Genomic DNA, 19,637 nt, shown 5'->3' with positions numbered 1-19,637 from the left:
CTGGTAGCATAGTGCCTAAGGCACTTGACTGCTCACCAGAAGGCTGGCGGTTCAAACCCACCAGCCACTCCTCGGAAGGAAGGTTGGGCAGTCCTACTTCCGTAGTGATACTGCCTCGGAAACCCATGGAGGGGTCGCTATGAGTCGGGGCCGACTCGACGGCATATAACAACAACAACAACAACAACAAGCTTTGCCAGCACTATTTGTTAAAGAGACTGTCTCCCCATTGAATGGATTTTGGCCCTATGTCAAAGATCAGCTGACCCTGGGTGTATGGATCTATTTCTGGATTCTCAGTTCTGTTCCACTGATCTATATGTCTGTTTTTGTACCAATACCAGGCTGTTTTTACTACTGTTTTAAGATTGGGGAGTGTGAGACATCCATTTTCGTTCTTCTTCAGTAGTGCTTTGCTTATCTGAGGTCTCTTTCCTTTCTATATAAAATTACTGATTGTTTTTTCCATGCCCTTAAAGAATGTTGATAGAGTCTGGATTGAGATTACATTGAATGTATAGATTGATTTGGGTAATGTTGGCATTTTTACAATGTTCATTCTTCCTATCCATGAGCATGGTATATTCTTCCATTTATGTACATCTCTTATAGTTTCTTGAAGTAGTATTTTGTAATTTTCCAACTGATTTTTGTATGTTGATTTTGTACCCTGCCACTGTCCTAAATCTCTCAATTAGTTCCAGAAGTTTTCTTGGTAAGCCTCTTGGATTTTTTATGTATAAAATCATATGTGCAATAGCAATAGTTTTACTTTTTTCTTACCAATTAGACATCTTTTATTTCCCTTTTTGCCTTATTGCCTGTCTAGGACTTCCAATAGGAGCTCTGGTAGTATAGTGCCTAAGGCACTTGACTGCTAACCAGAAGGCTGGCAATTCAAACCCACCAGCCACTCCTCAGAAGGAAGATGGGGCAATCTACTTCCATAGTGATACAGCCTTGGAAACCCAAGGAGGGGTCACTATGAGTTGGGTCTGACTCGATGGCACTTAACAACAACAACAATAGGACTTCCAATACAAGGGTGAATAGAAGTGGTGATAGAAAGCATCCTTTTTAGGTTCCCATTCACAAGGGAAATAGTTTCAGTCTCTCTCCATTGAGAATAATGTTGGCTAGGCTTTTATTCTTAAGGGAGCAGATTGCCAGATCTTTTATCCCATGAAACAGGTGGTGAGTTTGAACCACTGACCTTTCAGCTAGCAGCTGAGTGTTTTAACCGTTGCACCAGTAGGACTTTTTATGTTTCACCTAGACAATTTTATTCTCCACTTTGCTAAATATTGATCCTTTGATAATCTTCATAGATTTAAATAATATAATTTTTGTGAAATGTCTAGCATAGTGGCTGGCACACAGCACATATTATGCCCTCAATAAATGTTAATTCCCTTTCCCAAATGTCCTGTCAGGAGTAGGTAGCAAAACAAGAATTTTAAATTTCATACTCAGTTTTTAATTTATTCCATCCAGGTGCCTGTAAGATTGTTTCTTTATTTTGCAATTTAGACTGCATGGTTACTATTCTGAGGGAGCTCTGGTGGTATAGTGCCTAAGGCATTTGACTGTTAACCAGAAGGCTGGTGGTTCAAACCCACCAGCCACTCCTTTAAAGGAAGGTTGGGCAATCTACTTCCGTAGTGATACTGCCTCGGAAACCCAAGGAGAGGTCACTATGAGTTGGGTCCGACTCATCAGCACATAACAACAACATTCTACTTTGATCTATATTTATTTAAAAGAAAAAAGAAAGCCAGCTTATCTTAGTCATAGGCAAGCCACACCTAAGATGGAAGACCTTTTGTTGGACCACTGGAGCATCCTGAGTTTTTTGTGTCTTACTTTAGGTATTTAGAAGTTGAGCAAAATTTAGAAGTTGAAAATGATGGCATAATTTTTGTTATAATTCATATTATTTAACTGTATTTGCTATTGATCAACATAAAATTTGATTAAAACACCATTTTCTCAATTTTTATGTTTAGGTAACCTTGGCCGGGTGGACCAGGTCTCTGAGTTTGAATATGATCTGTTCATTAGGCCTGATACCTGTAATCCACGCTTCCGAGTCTGGTTCAACTTTACTGTTGAAAACGTGAAAGAATCACAGGTGAGGGAAGTAATGGATACCTTCAGTTTGGTTTTGGTAAGAAGAATATGATTTTGTTTTATTTTAGGAAAATTAAAATAATGACACTGTATCTTGGATATATTCTTATATAAATATAATGTTATATTTTTGTTTTAAGAGTTTTAGAGAAGCAGGTACAAATTTCTGACTTGGGATACTGATGGTTATTAAATGCTATAAATTGATTTGAGAACAAAAATATTTTTTACTGATTGAAACATTAGCGTGAGGTGCTTGGCTTTCCTTAAAGAGATGGTACAAGGAACTACTAGATGCTCTTATTTGACTTGCTGTTATGTTTATTATAAGAATACTCTTCTCCATATAATTTCTTCTGTTGTGGCAGACATTTTACTCAGCTTTCAGTTTTCAAAAGTTTTATTATTAGCTAAACTGTAGAAAAACTGTACAGCTTTTCTCCTGCTGTACAATGGTATGTTTATATCTTAAAAACATGATTATTCTTGTCACTGATCTTATTTTCCCTTTGCTTTGGCTTCTAGGAGTCTCAGAGGCAACTTTACAGCCTTTTCCAGTGATTCTGAAAAACCTTTTTTTGTGTTTTTGTGTACCAACTTTTGTTTTATTTAGATCTTATTAATCTGCTTGTAACTGTGATTTCTTCAGCTACATTTTTAACAGTGTGTATTTTATACTCCTGTGTTGAGTAACAGAGGATATTGGTGAAAATAGAGTGATATAAATAACATATACTTAGCATTAACATTAATAAGAGTTAATACTAAGTAGTAGATTATTATTCTGTTTTATTTAGACAGCTAATTATTGAAGACTCTGCACAGACCATACACATAGTGATATTGTGATTTTTTTAAGCATGTGAAAATATACCCATGTAACCCTACATCTGCCTTCTCCTTCAAGGTCATCTTTTTTCTAATATGTTTGGGAGAAAGTTGTTTGTTTTCTTTCATTTTCCTTACAGGGTCAGTCTACCCTGTTTGCTCTTTTACCTATTTGCTTGCTACTTTCCAGATTCAACTTCAGATTCAGAGTCATATAATAGGCAGTTGTCAGTGTCTGGAAGGTAAGGGTTCTGAGTCTTTCTGGACACAGTACTATTCCTAGCACTGGCCTTAGGAGAAAAGGAATGCAGGAATGGCTACTTCACTTCACTAGCAATTCTCTTAATTATCTCTGTAACACCACTAACACAGGGCCTTGTTGCTGTTAGTTGCCATTGAGTCAGCTCCAACTCATGGTGACATTATGTAAAATAGCACAAAATGTTGCTCAATGCTGTACCATCTTCATGAGTGTTGATATATTTCAGTTAATTGTAGCTGTTGTGCCAGTCTGTCTCATTGGGGGTTTCTTCACATTAGCTGACTCTCTACTTTACCAACCATGATGTCCTTTTCTAGAGAATTTTTTTCCTAATAATGTTTCTAAGTAAGCAAGACTAAATCTTTCTGTCCTCTCTTCTAAGGAGCATTTTGGTTATATTGTCAACTTATAGTCAATATTCTTCACCAACACCACAGTTCGAATGTATTGATTTTTCTTCTGTGTTCTTCATTGTTCATCTTTGCATGTAATGAGGCAATTTAAAAGACAATGGCTTGGGTCAGGTGCACCTTAATCATTGAAGTAACATCTTTGCTTTTTAAAACCTTAAAGAAGTCTTTTGCAGCAGATTTTCCCAATGCACTACATCATTCAATTTCTTGACTACTGAGTGATGTTGGATGTTGTAGTTTATGTAATGGTTACTGATATTTAAACACTAACTGGAAGGAATTAAATATAGGGGAGAACCTAAGCATTATTAGCTAAATATGATTTATCTAAGAATTTTAGGACTGGGGGAATAAACTAAACTCTACATGAAAATCCCTCAAACATTAACTCATTGCCATGCTTCTTGTTTTTATCTGCTTCTTCATGAGAAAGTTATTTTTTATTTTTTCCCAGTAAGACTAATCATTACCTTCCCCCAGAAAAAGTCACATTTTTACCTACGGGGATTCACCTGACTTTGGGATTGTCTTTCTTATTCCACAAAGACAATCAATAATCTTCAAAGTTCATTTTCCAAAGTCTATGTTACTCAGGCTAGAGAATGTAATATACAGAAGGAGGCTTTAGCTGCATGTCTTGGTGTTCCATTTTTGGGACACCCATGAAGACCTTTCTACCACCATGAGTTAAACTTAAACACTCCCATTGCCTTGTTGGTGTTCCTGTCTCATGTTACTACTCCAGTTGGTACTTAAACACACTTCTGAAAAACAAACAAAATAATTCACATTTTGCAATACAGTCAGAAGGAGGGAAAACTTTTTTTTTTCTTTTAAAGGTAGTATAATCTGCCAGGATTCCTAAATCCTCAAAGGGAATTACTCTTTCTGTCTTTATGCACAGTATATGCCCATCCTTCAGCTTGCCTACTGCATCTAGGAACACACTAAGCCCTAAGAAATGGGATCTGTTGCTTTTCAAATAACACAATCATCTATCCTTATGATGACTTTTGCTGAATAGACACTTAGCAGAAGTTCTGCAATTATAGTCTTTCTTTAATTTGGACCACATTAAATTCTTAGCCCAGTTTTTTTTCTCACTTTAGTCAGATCAGATTCTGATTTGATGGGCAGCCAATCAATGAAATAGACACACCTGCATGGTTCGGAATGGAGGATGAAGAAACAATTGATGCATTCCAATAGCAGACAGGAGGTGTCTTCTAAAAAGGAAGCCTGCTACTTTATTCCAGAACTGTGTTGCTACAGACCAAGACTACATTTTTAATTAGAAAACCACAACTTGGTTCTACCACATCCTGACTACTACAGTATAGTTTTTTATTTCATTTTCCCTCCCCCATTCCTTTATTGTGCATAAAATAACTTGTGTGTGTGCATAAGCACATTTCATTATTAATTAATTATTTATTTTTTAAAACTAAATGGCCAGTGATATGTTTTGACCAAGATCAAGTAGAGAAGGGATGGGGAAAAATACTGGTTCTGTGAAGATACCCCCTTTCTCCATTTGTGGCATGCTTGCTCAACTCTTACCATTATATTCCAGTAAGTTATTTTTTTTTCTCACTGTTTAAGAATAAATGACATAAAAAATCCTTGCATACCATGTTCGATTGGAAAATTTTGATGGTTTTCATTTACCCTTGTAAAACCAAGGATAATTTTACAATTTTTTTTTTTTTTTGCACATAGCTGTTACACGTAGGACAGTCTGGCTAAGTGGTGGTAAATTGTTCTAAAAGAAATGAATCTTAGATAGCTATCCCTTCAAGTCAAGCATCTTAGTGTTTATATAAACTTTTCTTCTTTTTTTTTTTTAAGAGTAAAGTAGTAAAGATTATCCTCATACAGCCCCTATGGCTGGAAAGAGGAATCTGAAATGACTAGAGACTTAGTGAAGCTTTGTTCCTTTGGTTATATTACCAAAGAGAGTCTTGGATGCATTGCTTGAGCATTTTAAAGACTTTTATTCTTTGCTCTTCTAGTTTGCTTTCAGGGATGTTCTTTTGTTTGTTGAAAATGTCTCTGCCTTCAGGGTTAGAATTTTCATACTACTGGTAAACTTATACAGCCTCTTTTGCAGTCTTATGTATCAATTAAATAAGCAAATAATGTGAATGTGTTCCAAGGAGTTATTCTAATAAGGGAACTGGCTCTGTTTTATGGATCTGTATTTCTGAAGTTGGAGGAACCAGTATTTGCTCTGTTTCTCTAGGTTCTATATTCATATCCCGTGTTATTCTACCCTTGGTACAATTAGAAGTCATGAACATGTTTATCTGGTTTCCTGGAGTGTGATGTTTTATCAGTTTCTTTTTGTGGGCCATTGCTTCATCAACTGTAATCATTATATAGTCATGGAAATCTGTCTCAAGAAGGCATAAAGATCTGCTGAAAAGATACAATATATATCTGTAGCTCACAGGATATTTGTTTTTCATGGTTGTCTACATGAAAGAGAACGGTTTTACTATTAAGTTTGACTTGTGAGGTCTGTTTTTATAATGTCTCTTCCTATAATCTTTTTTCATCTCTCCAATTTCCGTTAAAATGAGACCTGCATGAATGTAATCTAGTCAGGAACCTTATTTAGGGCTTGGTACTAGCAGGCAAAAGAAGTATTAGTCATCACAGGCTGACTCTATTAAATGAATGTTAAAAATTGCAGCATCAAGTATAGTGTATAAACAAGTCTAGCTTCTGGATTATTTTCCTTGATGGTTTTAAGAAGTGATAAAAGCTTGGAACATACAGTGCTGTATCCCAGGACTGATATATTAACCCCTGAATGTAGTTTCCAAATAGAGCATTTGCAAGAATCTGTGAAAATGAAATGTCCTGGTACCTTTATGCAAAAGTAATTTTCTCTCTGAAAAACTGGTATTAAATATTCTTATGTGAAAATTTATTATTGATGCAGCAGGCACTTGTGTGATGTGAAAGCAAATCTTCCTATTTAAATACTCATGAAAAAGCTTCAGCCAATAAGAGGAAATCAAATGGTATGCCTGGACTATTTAAACTCTCTTCTGTTTCTCTTAATATTCTTTTTTATCTCTTTAAATTTCTTTTTCCTCTTTCTGATTATAAAAGTTGTAAATTTTCAATGTGGAGACACTGGAAAAATATAGATAATTGTTAGAAGCATGAAAACAACAAACAACAAAAAATCAGTAAACCCATAATCTTACTACATAGAAACAAATGCTTTATGCATATTTACTTCAAGACTGTTTTTTTCAATTTTATTTTTTGAAACATAACTTTTTACTATATAAAGACATTTTTATATTTTGATTTTTTTTCTTAAAAAACTAAAGACTATTTTCACAAGCACTTTTTTTTTTTTTTTTTTTTTTAGGATTTGGGTGAAGATTTACAGAGTAAATTCACTTTTCATACAGCAGTTCACATATACTTTGTCTTATGTCATTGACCAAAATTTACAATGCAGCAGCTTCCCTCCCACTTCCTCCCCATAGTTACCTCCTCCCAGTGTCCATCCCTTCATACTCTTCTGCACCCTGAGAGGCCCATTGTCTGCCAACCCTGTATATGATCTTGGATACACTCTCCATTTAGACATACATAATTGTTTAGCTTGTTCACCCATCTATCCGTCCCTATACCCATGTTTGCTTTCATTGACAACTCAGTATTGTATTTGCAAAGGGGTTCATATTTGTTGTTTGTACTGCCCATGTAACTCTATCTTTCTCATCCTCAATGCTGCCATATTGGTCACTCACATTTGGTACATTGCCCTTCTCTTCACCCAAATCAATATTTATCTCTATCTATCTAACAGCATTCCCTCCCCTTCCCTCCCACCCCTGGTAACCAACAAAGAAAATGTCCTCCAATATATAAACCTTTCCTTAACTTTCACAATAACGGACTAATACAATATTTGTCCTTTTGTGAGTGACTTATTTCGCTCAGCATAATGTCCTCCAAGTTCATCCACGTTATGCGGTGTTTTGCAGATTCTACATTATTCTTTAGCGTTGCATAGTATTCCATTTCACAAGCACTTTTAGTGTTTTAAAAAATGGTTGTACAATAGTATTTATTGTTGGACAATTACTTGACTCTTGGGAATCAGAATTATTTTCCCTTACCTGTTGCTGTAAGTAACAATGCAGTGAACATCCTTCTGCGTACACTGTTATACACATTTCATTTTGCTTTCTTAGAATAAATTCTTAAGAGGAGTATTGATGGATCAAGCCATATGAATATTTCAAAGACTCTGGATACATATTTCTAAATGGCTTCCATAAAGTTTATACTATGTTGCTGTCTTATCAGCAGCAAATGAGATACCTTTACATGAATTTCTTGCTTTGAATTCTTTTATGAACTCAGATGTTCATACACTCAGAATATGTTTTTCCTCCACTTTGAACTGTATACAGATAAATGGAATATGATGCAATATCTCAGGTTTCTAGTCATAAATAAATTAATTGCATTCCAGCAATGCTATGAGACAACAAAATAGACTTGTTTATTATTTTGACTTGTTCCCAATTCATCAATCCTGTTTTGTCTTGGTTTGCCAACATATTTTCCTGTCATATGTGTGATGGGACATAAAAAACAAGTGGTTTTTAACAACAAAGTATTTCTTAGGTTACCAAAAACAGTAATGTAGCTGAACACACACACACACACACATTTTCTTATTATAAAAGTAGTAAATGCTCAATGTGGAAACATCGGAAAATGTAGATAATTGTTAGAAGAGCAAAAAGAAAAAAAAAAACTAAAAAGGTTTTGCTACATCTTTAGTCTTTTCCTCTTGGATATTTCAGTGAAGTGTCATCTGAACTGTGGCCAGAATCAACAGCCCACAGAGGCACATATCACAGTGGAAAGAGCACAGAGAATGAATTAAAATAGATTTGAGTTTATATCCTGACTCTGATACTTCTGAGTTGTTTTATCCTTAATAAATTAAATTAATCTCTTGGAACCTCTGTTTTCTCATCTGTAAAATGATTGCATTTTAAGCCTTAAGACTAGAAGATTTCACCAAAGAAGAAAAGAGGAACAAGGCGTTAGCCTGAGAATGCTTAGAATAATGAATCTGTAAAGGGAACAGAAAGAGCAAGTGGGGGAAATTATTGGTAACACTCAAGGTCTAAAGTATGGCTATGGGAGTAGTTGGATAAAGTAAAATGGAGGATAAGATCACTGGAGAGGAGGAACCTGAAGACCTGAGAGGCCACAGTGTTAGAAAGATAATCTCCATATATATTGGAGAAATGACTGTGAGGCATGAGCAATAATCCATGAAAAATGAGGAGAAATGAAAAAGGGTTGTTGTGTTGTTAGGTGCTTTAAGTCAACTCTGACTCATAGTGACCCTGTGCACAACAGAATAAAACACTGCCCTGTCATGCACCATCCTTACAATCTTTGCTGTATCTGAGCCCATCGTTGCAGCCACTGTGTCATTCCATCTTAGGGGGTCTTCCCCTTTTTTTGCTGACCTTCTGCTTTATCAAGCATGATATTCTTCTCCAAGGACTGGTCCCTTCTGACAAGAGGAGCAAAGTAGGTGAGACAAAATCTAGCCATTCTAGCTTCCAGGGAGCATTCTGGCTGGACTTTTACAAAAGATTTGCTCATTCTGGCAGTCCATGGTATTTTCAGTATTCTTTGCCAACACCACAATTCAAAAGTGTCAACTCTTCTTCAGTCTTCCTTATTCAATGTCCAGCTATCGCATGTATATGGGGCTATTGAAAATATCATGGCTTGGGTTAGGAACACTTTAATCTTCAAAGAGATATCATTGCTTCATAATACTTTAAAGAGGTATTTTGCAGCATATTTTCCCAGTGCAATATGACGTCTGGTTTCCTGACTGCTGCCTCCAAGTAAAATAAAATCCCTGACAACTTCAGTCTTTGCTCCATTTAGCGTGATGTTATTTAGTGGTCCAGTTGTGAGGATTTTTGTTTTCCTTATATTAAGGTGTAATCCATACTGAATACTGTAGTCTTTGATCTTCATCAATAAATGCCTCAAGTCATCTTCACTTTCAGCGAGCAAGGTTGTGTCCTCTGCAAATCACAGGTTGTTAATTAGTCTTCCTCCAATCCTGATGCCATGTTTTTCTTCATATAGTCCAGTGTCTCAGATTATTTGCTCAGTATACAGATTGAGTAAGTATGATAAAAGACTATACCTCTGACACATACCCTTCCTGATTTGAAACCATGCGGTACCCCTTGTTCTATTTGAATAACAGCCTCTTGGTTTATGTACGGGTTCCTCATGAGAATAATTAAGTGTTCTGGAATTCCCATTCTTTACTATTTTATCCATAAGAAGGACAATAGATCTGAGCAAATAAGATGTTTTTAGAAGTTGTCATTTGCTACCACATTAGTTTATCTATTAGAATTGTTTTCATTCTATTTTAACCTATTAAATAATTTCTACTTTTTGGCAATTATGAATTAATCTTCTCTAAGTATTTGTGAGAGCTCTGGTGGTGTAGTGCCTAAGACATTTGACTGCTAACCATAAGGCTGGCAGTTCAAACCCATCAGCCACTCTCCAGAAGAAAGGTTGAGCAATCTACTTCCATAGTGGTACCGCCTCAGAAACCCAAGGAGGGGTTGTTATGAGTTGGATCCAACTTGACAGCAGTGAGTTAGGTTTTTTTTTTTTTTTTTTTTTTTGGTTTTAAGTATTTGTGACAATTTTAGTGTGTGTGTTTGTGAATACCTCACTAGAGTGAATACTTGGGAGGGGAATTACTGGGAGATTTTATATAAGGTTTTTCTAGATAGTAATTAAAAATATTGAATACTAGAGTATTTTTGTATTGTTAACTGCATTAATAGTATTGTTATGGTAATAATAATAATAAAATTCTCCATGAAATGTATAACCAATGTTATGATGCAAAAGATCAGTTTAATCCCTATTAAGAGAATCATATCCATAGATGAAACCCATTTCCCAAATGGATTTGGTAAAACAACAAAAACAACAACAAGCCATTCTTTTGAACAATTTAGCTGTTCATCTAATGTGGCCTTACTCCACACAGATCCCACTGTCTCAAATCATAGAAACTGAATGGTAAGCCATCTCAGGGCAAAGAGGTCATGTCGTGCCCAACTACTAAACAGTAGTGTCCGCAGTCTTAAAGTCTTACCTACGTAAGCTGTTGTTTAAGTAATCATGTGTCATCATCACAAGCCCCTGCAGAAGAAAGCATTTATATAATAGTGATCAAAGGATGTTAATGCAATTCTTGGTCAGAAGAAGGGAATTTGCCAGAGTTCCAAAAGTTGAGACACATGACTCATATCAGAATGATCAGGCTAGATCTGAGCCCTGATTCCTTCTTAGCTATTGCTTATTTCCCTGGCAACCCTTAGACAGACTTAGTGCATAACAAAGTATTTCTCTTGGAACCATCAAACTGTTACACAGCTATAAGTACATAACAAAGGATTCCCCCTGAAACTATCACACCCTCGTTGTTGTTTTTAGGGGATATTTAGTTTGTTATGCCTCACAGTGTCAGGCATACAAAAGAAAGAAACCATGCCAGGTCCTGCACCATCCTCACAATTATTGCTATGCTTGAGTTGATTGTTGCAATCACTGTGTCAAGCCATCTCATTGAGGCTTGCTCTTTTTCTGTGACCCTTTACTGTACCAAGTATGATGTCTTTCTCTGGGAACTGGTCTGTCCTGATAACATGCCCAAAGTACATGAGATGAAGTTTCAGCTTCTTCTCCTATAAGGTGCTTTCTGGCTTTCATTTTCCAGTGACAGATTTGTTTGTTCTTCTGGCCATCCATGATATATTCAATATCCTTTGCCAACACCATAACTCAAAGACATCAATTCCTCTTCATTCTTCCTTATTCATTGTGCAGCTTTCACATGCATATGTGGAACTGAAAACACCATGATTTGGGTCAAGTGTACCCTAGTTTTCAAAGTGACATATTTGCTCTTTAACACTTTAAAGAGGCCTTTTGTAGCACGTTTGCCTGGTGCAATATGTTATATAATTTCTTGGCTGATGCTTCCATGAGCATTGATTCCTTATCCAAGTAAAATTAAATCCCTGCAAACTTCATTTTTCTCCATTTATCATGATGTTGCTTACTGGTCCAGTTGTGAGCAAGTTTTTGGGTTTTTTTTTTTATGTTGATGTGTAATCCATAATGAAGTCTTTGAAGCATCAGTAAGTGCTTCAAGTCATCTTCACTTTCAGCAAGCAAGGTTGTGTTTTCTGCATATCATACGTTGTTAGTGAGTCTTCCTCCAATCCTGATGCTGTGTTCTTAATATAGTCCAGCTTCATGTAGTTGAGTCCTTAGACAGAGTTAAGTACATAACAAAGGAAACATTTTTCTCTGTGGTTAATATTCAAAAGGGGAGGGTCTTTACACAATGTCTTTGTCAGAAATCCTGTTATCAGTTTAAGATAATTAGCTTATGATCACCCTGTAAACCACTTCCATGTCAAATATTCAGCCAAACCAAATGTACTGTTTGTACATTTATGGTTATGTTTGATAGTCTTTTGAGTTTGTTCTTTTTTTTTTTTTCTTTGATGAGCTTTATAGTATTAAGTTTTACATTTAGGTCTTTGATCCATCTTGAGTTAGATTTTGTATGTGGTATGTGTTATGGATCTACTTTCATTTTTCTGCAAATGGATGTCCAGTTTTGCCTGCACCATTTGTTAAAGAGTCTGTCTCTTCCCATATTTAATGGAATTAGCTATCCATAGATGGCTGGATCTATTTCTGAGTCCTCAGTTCTGTTTCACTGGTCTCTGTGTCTGTCATTGTACCAGTATGGGGTAGTTTTGGTTACCATGGCTGTATAGTAGGTTTTGAGATTGAAGCGTGTGAGACCTACTTTGTTCTTCTCTTTCAGTAGTGCTTTTCTTGTCCATGTAAAATTAATGATTGGTTTTTCCATGTCCTTAATGGATATTGATATAATCTAGATTGGGATTTCTTTGAATATATAGATTGCTTTGGATAGTCTTGACATTTTCACAATGTTCAGTCTCTCTTTCCATGAAGATATGTGTTCTTCCATTAATGTGTTGTTGTTGTTGTTGTTGTTGTTGTTGTTGTGTGCCATTGAGTTGGACCCGACTCATAGCGACCCCTCCTTGGGTTTCCGAGGCAGTATTACTACAGAAGTAGATTGCCCCGTCTTCCTTCTGAGGAGTGGCTGGTGGGTTTGAACCACCATCTTTCTGGTTAGCAGTCAAATGCCTTAGGCACTATGCTACCAGAGCTCCTTCCATTAATGTAGGCCTCTTATAGTTTCTTGTATTAGTGTTTTGTAGATGTGTTTTATCTTCTTGGTAGCTATTGTAAATGGGATTGTTTCCCTTATTTCCTTTCCAGAGATCTTTTTATTGATGATGTAGATGAATCCAACTGATTTTTGCATGTTGATCTTATATCCTGCTACTTTACTGAATCTTTCAGTTGCTTCCAGTAGTTTTCTTGTTTAGTCTTTGTTTTTCTATGTAACATCTGCAGATAGAGATAGCTCTTGTCCCCACCCCCTCTCTTATATTAGTGGTGTAGTGCCTAAGACATTTGACTGCTAACCAGAAGTCTGGCAGTTCAAACCCAGCAGGCACTCCTTGGAAGGAAGATTCCACAATCTACTTCTATAGTGATACCGCCTTGGAAACTCAAGGAGTCGTTGCTATGTGTTGGATACAACTCGACGGCAGTGTGTTTTTTTTTTTTTTTTTGGTTTCTTGTATTATTATCGTGGCTAGGATTCCAATACGGTGATGATAGGGCATCCTTGTCTGGTTCCCATTCACAAGGGGAATACATTCAGTCTCTCTCTGTTGAGAATGATGTTGGCTGTTGGGATTGCATGTATACCCTTTAATACATTGAAGATTTTCCCTTCTATTTCTATTTTGCTGAGGGTTTTTATCAGGAATGGGTGTTGGTTTTTAGCAAATGCTTTTTTTGGATGAAATTGATATGATCACATGGTTCTTTTCCTTTGTTTTATTTATGTGATGGATTATGTTGATTGTTTGTCTAATGTTATGCTATCATTGCATATCTGGTACAAATCCTACATGGTCCTTGTGTATTATTTTTATTTTATGTAGTATTGGTTTCTGTTGTGCAGGATTTTGTTGAAGATTTTTGCATCTGTATTCATAAGGGATATTTGTCTGTATTTTTCCTTTTTAGTATGTCTTTGCTTAGTTTTGGTATTAGGATTATTTTTGCTTCATAAAATGAGTTTAGGAGTATTTCATTCTTTTCTATGTTCTGGAATAGTTTTAGTAGGATAGGTGTTAGTTCTTCACTAATGATTGGTAGAATTCTCCAGTGAAGCCATCTGGGCCAGGACTCTTTTTGGTAGGGAACTTTTAATATTATTGTTATTATTATCTGTTCAATTTCTTCTTTTGTTATGAGTCTGTTCAACTTTTGTACCTCAGTCTGTGTTAAGGTAGGAATGTCATGTTTTCAGAAGTTTGTCTATTTCTTCTAGATTTTCAAGTTGTTGGAGTATAATTCTTCATAGTATTCTGTTGGGAGCTCTGGTGGTGTAGTGCCTAAGGCACTTGACTGCTAACCAGAAGAAGGTTGGTGGTTCAAACCCACTAGCCACTCCTTGGAAGGAAGGTTGGGCAATCTACTTCTATAGAATTACCACCTCGGAAACCCAAGGAGGGTTTGCTATGGGTTGGAGACCACTCGATGGCACATAACAATAACAACAAACAGTATTCTATTATTATACTTTTTATTTCAGTTGGTTCTGTTGTGCTCCTGTTTATTTTATTTCTTATTCATGTTATTTGGATCTTCTCTTTGTTTACCTTAGTTTCATTTGCCAGTGGTTTGCCCATTTTGTTAATCTTTTTGAAGAACCACCTTGTAGTGTTGTTGATTTTTTTTCTATTTAATTTATTTCTGCTCTAATCTTTATTTTTTCCTTTGTGTTAGAGACTGTAGGTTTCTTTTGTTGCTGTTTTTATAATTGTTAGAGTTGTTGGGTTAAGTTGTTAATTTTCATTACTTCTTCTTTTTTGATTTATTCAGTAGCATTGTGCTTAAGGCATTTGACTGTTAACCAGAAGACTGGCAGTTCAAACCCACCAGCCACTCCTTGGAAGGAAGGTTGGGCAATCTACTTCGGTAGTGATACTGACTCAGAAACCCAAGGAGGGGTCACTGTGAGTTGGTTTTGACTCGATGGCAGTGAGTATTTGTTGGTATAAACTGACCTCTGAGTACTACTTTCACTGTGTCCCAAAGTTTTTGATATGTTTAATTTCTGTTTGGGAATATCATAATTTCACCATCATCTTTGAGTTTTGGTGGATATGTAATTGTCAGTTAGGATTTTTTTTTTTTTTCCTTTCAGGGTTTTGTATATGTTATATTGCTGTCATAGGTTCTGCTGAGAAATCGGAACTTAGTCTTTTTGGTTGCCATTGTAGATGATATTTCATTTTTATTGAAGTGTTCTCAGGATTCTTTGTCATTGGTTTTAGAAAGTTTCATTATGATACATCTTGATGATTTTCTCTTGGGATCTATTGTATATGGTGTTTGTTGATCTTTTTGGATGGATAACTTTTCATGTTTCATGATACTGGAAAAATTTCCTGCTAGCAAATCTTCAATAATTTTCTCTGTTTTATTTTATTTATTTTCTTTTTCCCTTGACTTGTTCTGGAATTTCAATGAGACATATATTATTTCTTTTGATATTAACCCATATAACTATTAGGTTCACTTCATTCTTTTCTCTGATTTTTCCTCCTACAAGTTGGTGTCAAAGGATTTGTCTTCTAGCTGGCGAATGTGTTCTTCAGCCCATTCACTTCTGCTCTTTTGTCCTTCCAAAATGTTATCTCCATACTTTAAATGTTTATCTTCTGAATTTCTAATTGCTGTTTTTGTATAATTTCTAATTGTCTGTTTATTTTGTATTGTTTTGCTCTTGTATTGTTTTCCTGAATTCTTTTAGGGTGTTGTCTGTATTGTCCTTGATTTTGTTTGTGGTTTCCTTGAGCTCTTAAAAGGAGATATATCTATATAATCTTTTGAATTCCTTATCAGGTAGTTCTATTACTTGTTCTTCCTTGGGGAGATTTCCTAATTCTGTATTTTGGTCACGTGCTTCCACTGTCTTGTCTGTTTCTTTGTTTGAACTGACTTGTCTGTTGTCTCTAAGCCATTTTGAAGTTGTTGGTTTTATTTGTTGATTATGTCTGGCTTATTTCTGATTTTTTTTGTTTTGTTTTGTTTCTATAAGTCCAGATGGGTAGGGTAGGCATCCTTCTTTGGTTCTTAGTTTGGCAGCCCTGAGGTTCTCCCCAGCTATCTCTGGGTTGGTGGAATAACTGGTGGGAATGTGTCACGGTTTTCTGTTTGTCATGAGGAGAAGCTGAAGGTGTGATGGTCAAGTGTGGTCCACCATCAGTCACTGATCCAGTGGTACAGGAACTGTTCATGGTACTCATTCGTGAGGTGAGGTGGTCGGTGCAGTAGATTTGACTGAGTTGATTTCTGCCATATCTGTTTACATTGTGTATCACTGTGTGGATTCCATGATGTTGGTTTCTTCTCATCCCTGTCTGATACCTCTGTGACTTAAAATGGTTATACTCCATCAGAGTGCAACTTCTTCACTCTCCCCAGTCACTGTCCTGGCTCCATTTCTCTTTCCAATCAGTGCTCAGTCTAATTCTTTATACTCTCATTTGATGCTCAGAATTTCAGGATCACTATTTGTATCTGTTTCACTTGGCTTTTCTCAGTCTCTGTTTAGAGCTATTGGGCTGAGTATATTGGCAGTATGTTATCTTGTCTCTACCTTTCTCTCCTATGTCTTTTTTTCCTTGACTGTTTTGTGGTTTGGGAGTTCTGGTGGCATACTGCCAAAAGCATTTGACTGCTAACCAGAAGGTGGTGGTTCAAGCCTACGAGCCACTCCTTGGAAGGAAGGTTGGGCATTCTACTTCTATAGTGATATTGCCTCAGAAACCCAAGGAGGAGTTGCTATGATTTGGATCCAACTCCATGGCAATGAGTTAGTTAGTTTGTGTTTGTGTGTGTGTGTGTGTTTTGGTGTTTTGTGGTTTTAGGTATTATATTTAAGTATGTAATACATTTTCATTTAATTTTTGCATATGCATGTCTAGTCAAGTGGTATAAGTCTTGCAACTTTGTGATCCTTTTTCCAAAATTATTTTGGTTATACTAGCTACTTTTCATTTAAATTTTAGAATATTCTTATTGATTTCTACAAAAAATCCTACTATACACTCTGGGATTTTGATGGGGATTGTGTTGAATTCATAGATGTTTAGTGGAAACTGACATCTTGACATTTTAAAAATATGTTTCTTCTAGTCCACGAACAATGAGTGTCCCTCCATGTACTTACATTTTGTTTGATTTCTTTTATCAGATATTTGTTTTGAATATATATAAAAAAAAATAAATAAAATAAATAAAAACCAAACTCATTGCAGTTGAGTTGATTCTGACTCATAGCAACCCCTCCTTGGGTTTCCGAGGCAATATCTCCATGGAAGTAAATTGCCCAGTCTTCCTTCTGAGAAGTGGCTGGTGTGTTTGAACTGCCAGCCTTCTGGCACTACACCACCAGAATTCCTTTTCAACTTAGAGATCTGACATGTATGTTGTGATATTTATGTCCTAAGTATTTTGTGCTTTATTTGGTGCTAAATTGTAAATGGCATTTAATTTTTTTTTAATTGCCAGCTTTTCATTGTATATAGAAGTATTAATAATAATAATAATAATAATAATAAACTAAACTCACTACTGTCCAGTTGATCTTGAGTCATAGTGACCCCTCCTTGGGTTTCTCAGGTGGTATCTCTATTGAAGTAGATTGCCCAGTCTTCCTTCTGAGAAGTGGCTGGTGGGTTTGAACCACCAGCCTTCTGGCTAGTAGGCAAATGCCTTAGGAACTATGCCATCAGATATCCTAGAAATATTGACCTTATGTTCTATAACCTTACTAAACTCTTATGACTTCCAATGGCTTATTTATCAATTCTTTGAGATTTTTATTTAGGCAATTATATTTTCTAGATATAGAGATAATTTTATTTCTTCATTGCCAGTCTGTATGCCTTTTTAACCCTTGCTTTATTCCAATGGCTAGGACCTACAATAAGCTGTTGAATATGTGTAGTGAGAGTGAACATGCTTATTTTGTTCATAATCTTAGGTTGTATTTCACCTATTCTTTCAGCATGAAGTTTAAAGTTAGCTATAGGCTTTTGTTCCTATATGGGTGTGGTAGTTAAAGTTGTATGTCAAGTTGGTTGGACCTGGTTGTGTGGCTGGGCAGCTGGAGTAGTTATTCCCCATTATGAGACTGGCAAATCAACACCATGCTGGGATCTACCACAAGCAGCTGAGTAGCTGCTTTAGGGATGTGGTCTGCTTCCCATAGATAAGCAGCAGATTTGGGACTGATCTCTAGCATATGGCACACTTGAACCCTGCAGGTAGCCATGTCATTGTTCAGCAGCCTGTCATGTTCTGTTGCTGATCTTCGGACTTACAATGGACTTAAATCAATGGCCTGCCATGTGGTTTGGTAACATCAGGACTGTGCCTTTTTACTTGTCCACCTTGGGTTTGTCAGTCTCAGCAGCCAGCAGCTGTCTGAGTGAAGAAACACCTCTAGCGTCAGTGGGCTGGGAGCAGGAGGTGGAGTTGAACCCCAAGGTTGAGGAGCTTTCACCCAGCTCCTAGAGCCTGGCACTTTGAACTCAAACTTAAAGCCTCCAAAACTGTAAGAATAAACTCCTCTTTATTTAAGCCATCCCATTTGTATATTCTTGGTATATTCTTGTCAGAGCAATACTAGGTAGCCATAACAATGGGCTTTATTGTGTTGAAGACATGCCTTTCTACTCCTAATTTGCTAACAGTTTTTAAAATCACTGGATGATGAATTTTGTCAAATTCTTCTATAGCTTTTTAAGCAAAGCATATAGTTACAACATTTCAAAGCTGAAAGAAATGATTATTTCCTCATATCTAAGGCCTGTATATTTTCTATCATCTTAATATATGCTTAGAGTAACATGATGATCATATTTTATTAAGAAATACAATGTAGCATAAAAGACTTTACTACATTCTCATTAATTTAATAATTTCATTTATTCTAAACAATAAAACTGTTAAATAAGTAACCTTATTAGGTAAGAAAACAGGGTTATTAACTGTCAGAAGGCCAACAGTCCAGCTACTGAGGACAACTTGATATTCCCCCAGTATACCTTTTTAGCCTCTTTATACTTGTTTCTAGAATGGCTTCACATTCTTCTTCATCTTGTAAACTTTAATTTTTTTATTTTGGTGAAATATGTCAGGTTCAAAATAATGAAATGACTCATGAAAAGTCTCACATCTGTTTCATGGAAGAATTGAACTTAGAGCATGGGCCTCTTGGCTTCTATGCTGGTTCTCTTGCCACTTCATTAAGGCCTGCTCTGAATTTCAGTTTAAATATAGACTTCATTTTATTTTCTTATTTTTGGCCCTACAATTCATACATCTTGGAGCCTTGCTGGTGCTTGTCTGATAATGTCTTACACCTAAATTTTTGGCCAACAAGGATTTCTTCTTTAAAAAATTAGGATATCTAATCCAGTTCTATACTAGTATTGCAGTTACCTCGTTGATTCTGCTTGTCTGAAGAATGATGTTGTAAGAAGAATGCAGAATAAATGTATTTGTAGCTGATACCCTATTAGATGACAACAGAAAGAGGTGATCATAATGAAGTTTTCTTGGCTGATTTTAAATTGTTGTTTATAGAATAAAGTGACTGTATCTAACTCTGGATTTTTCTCTTTTATATTTGGAAATAATATATTTTTAAATGTGTGCCATTAATGAAAATAATGCTTTGTGAAAGC

The 19,637-nt window shown here is 35.9% G+C and overlaps 1 protein-coding gene across 1 annotated transcript in view; it reads left to right on the top strand.

Moving 5' to 3' along the window:
• Positions 1 to 2,006: 2,006 nt before the first annotated feature.
• Positions 2,007 to 19,637, top strand: part of AGBL4 (AGBL carboxypeptidase 4) — a gene marked incomplete at its 5' end in the record, with an annotated part of 1,767,058 nt that continues 1,749,427 nt past the window's right edge. The window contains one exon of the mRNA XM_042781774.1: positions 2,007 to 2,131. Within this exon, the coding sequence (XP_042637708.1) occupies positions 2,007 to 2,131 (125 nt within the window). The remainder of the gene's footprint in view (positions 2,132 to 19,637) is intronic.

The sequence above is a fragment of the Orycteropus afer genome, unplaced genomic scaffold (genome assembly GCF_000298275.1).
Source record: "Orycteropus afer afer isolate SDZICR_OR568_19922 unplaced genomic scaffold, OryAfe1.0 scaffold00169, whole genome shotgun sequence".
Classification (NCBI taxonomy): Eukaryota; Metazoa; Chordata; class Mammalia; order Tubulidentata; family Orycteropodidae; genus Orycteropus; species Orycteropus afer.
The sequence above is the reverse complement of the archived record's forward strand: the minus strand, read 5'-3'. Positions and strand labels throughout refer to the sequence as shown.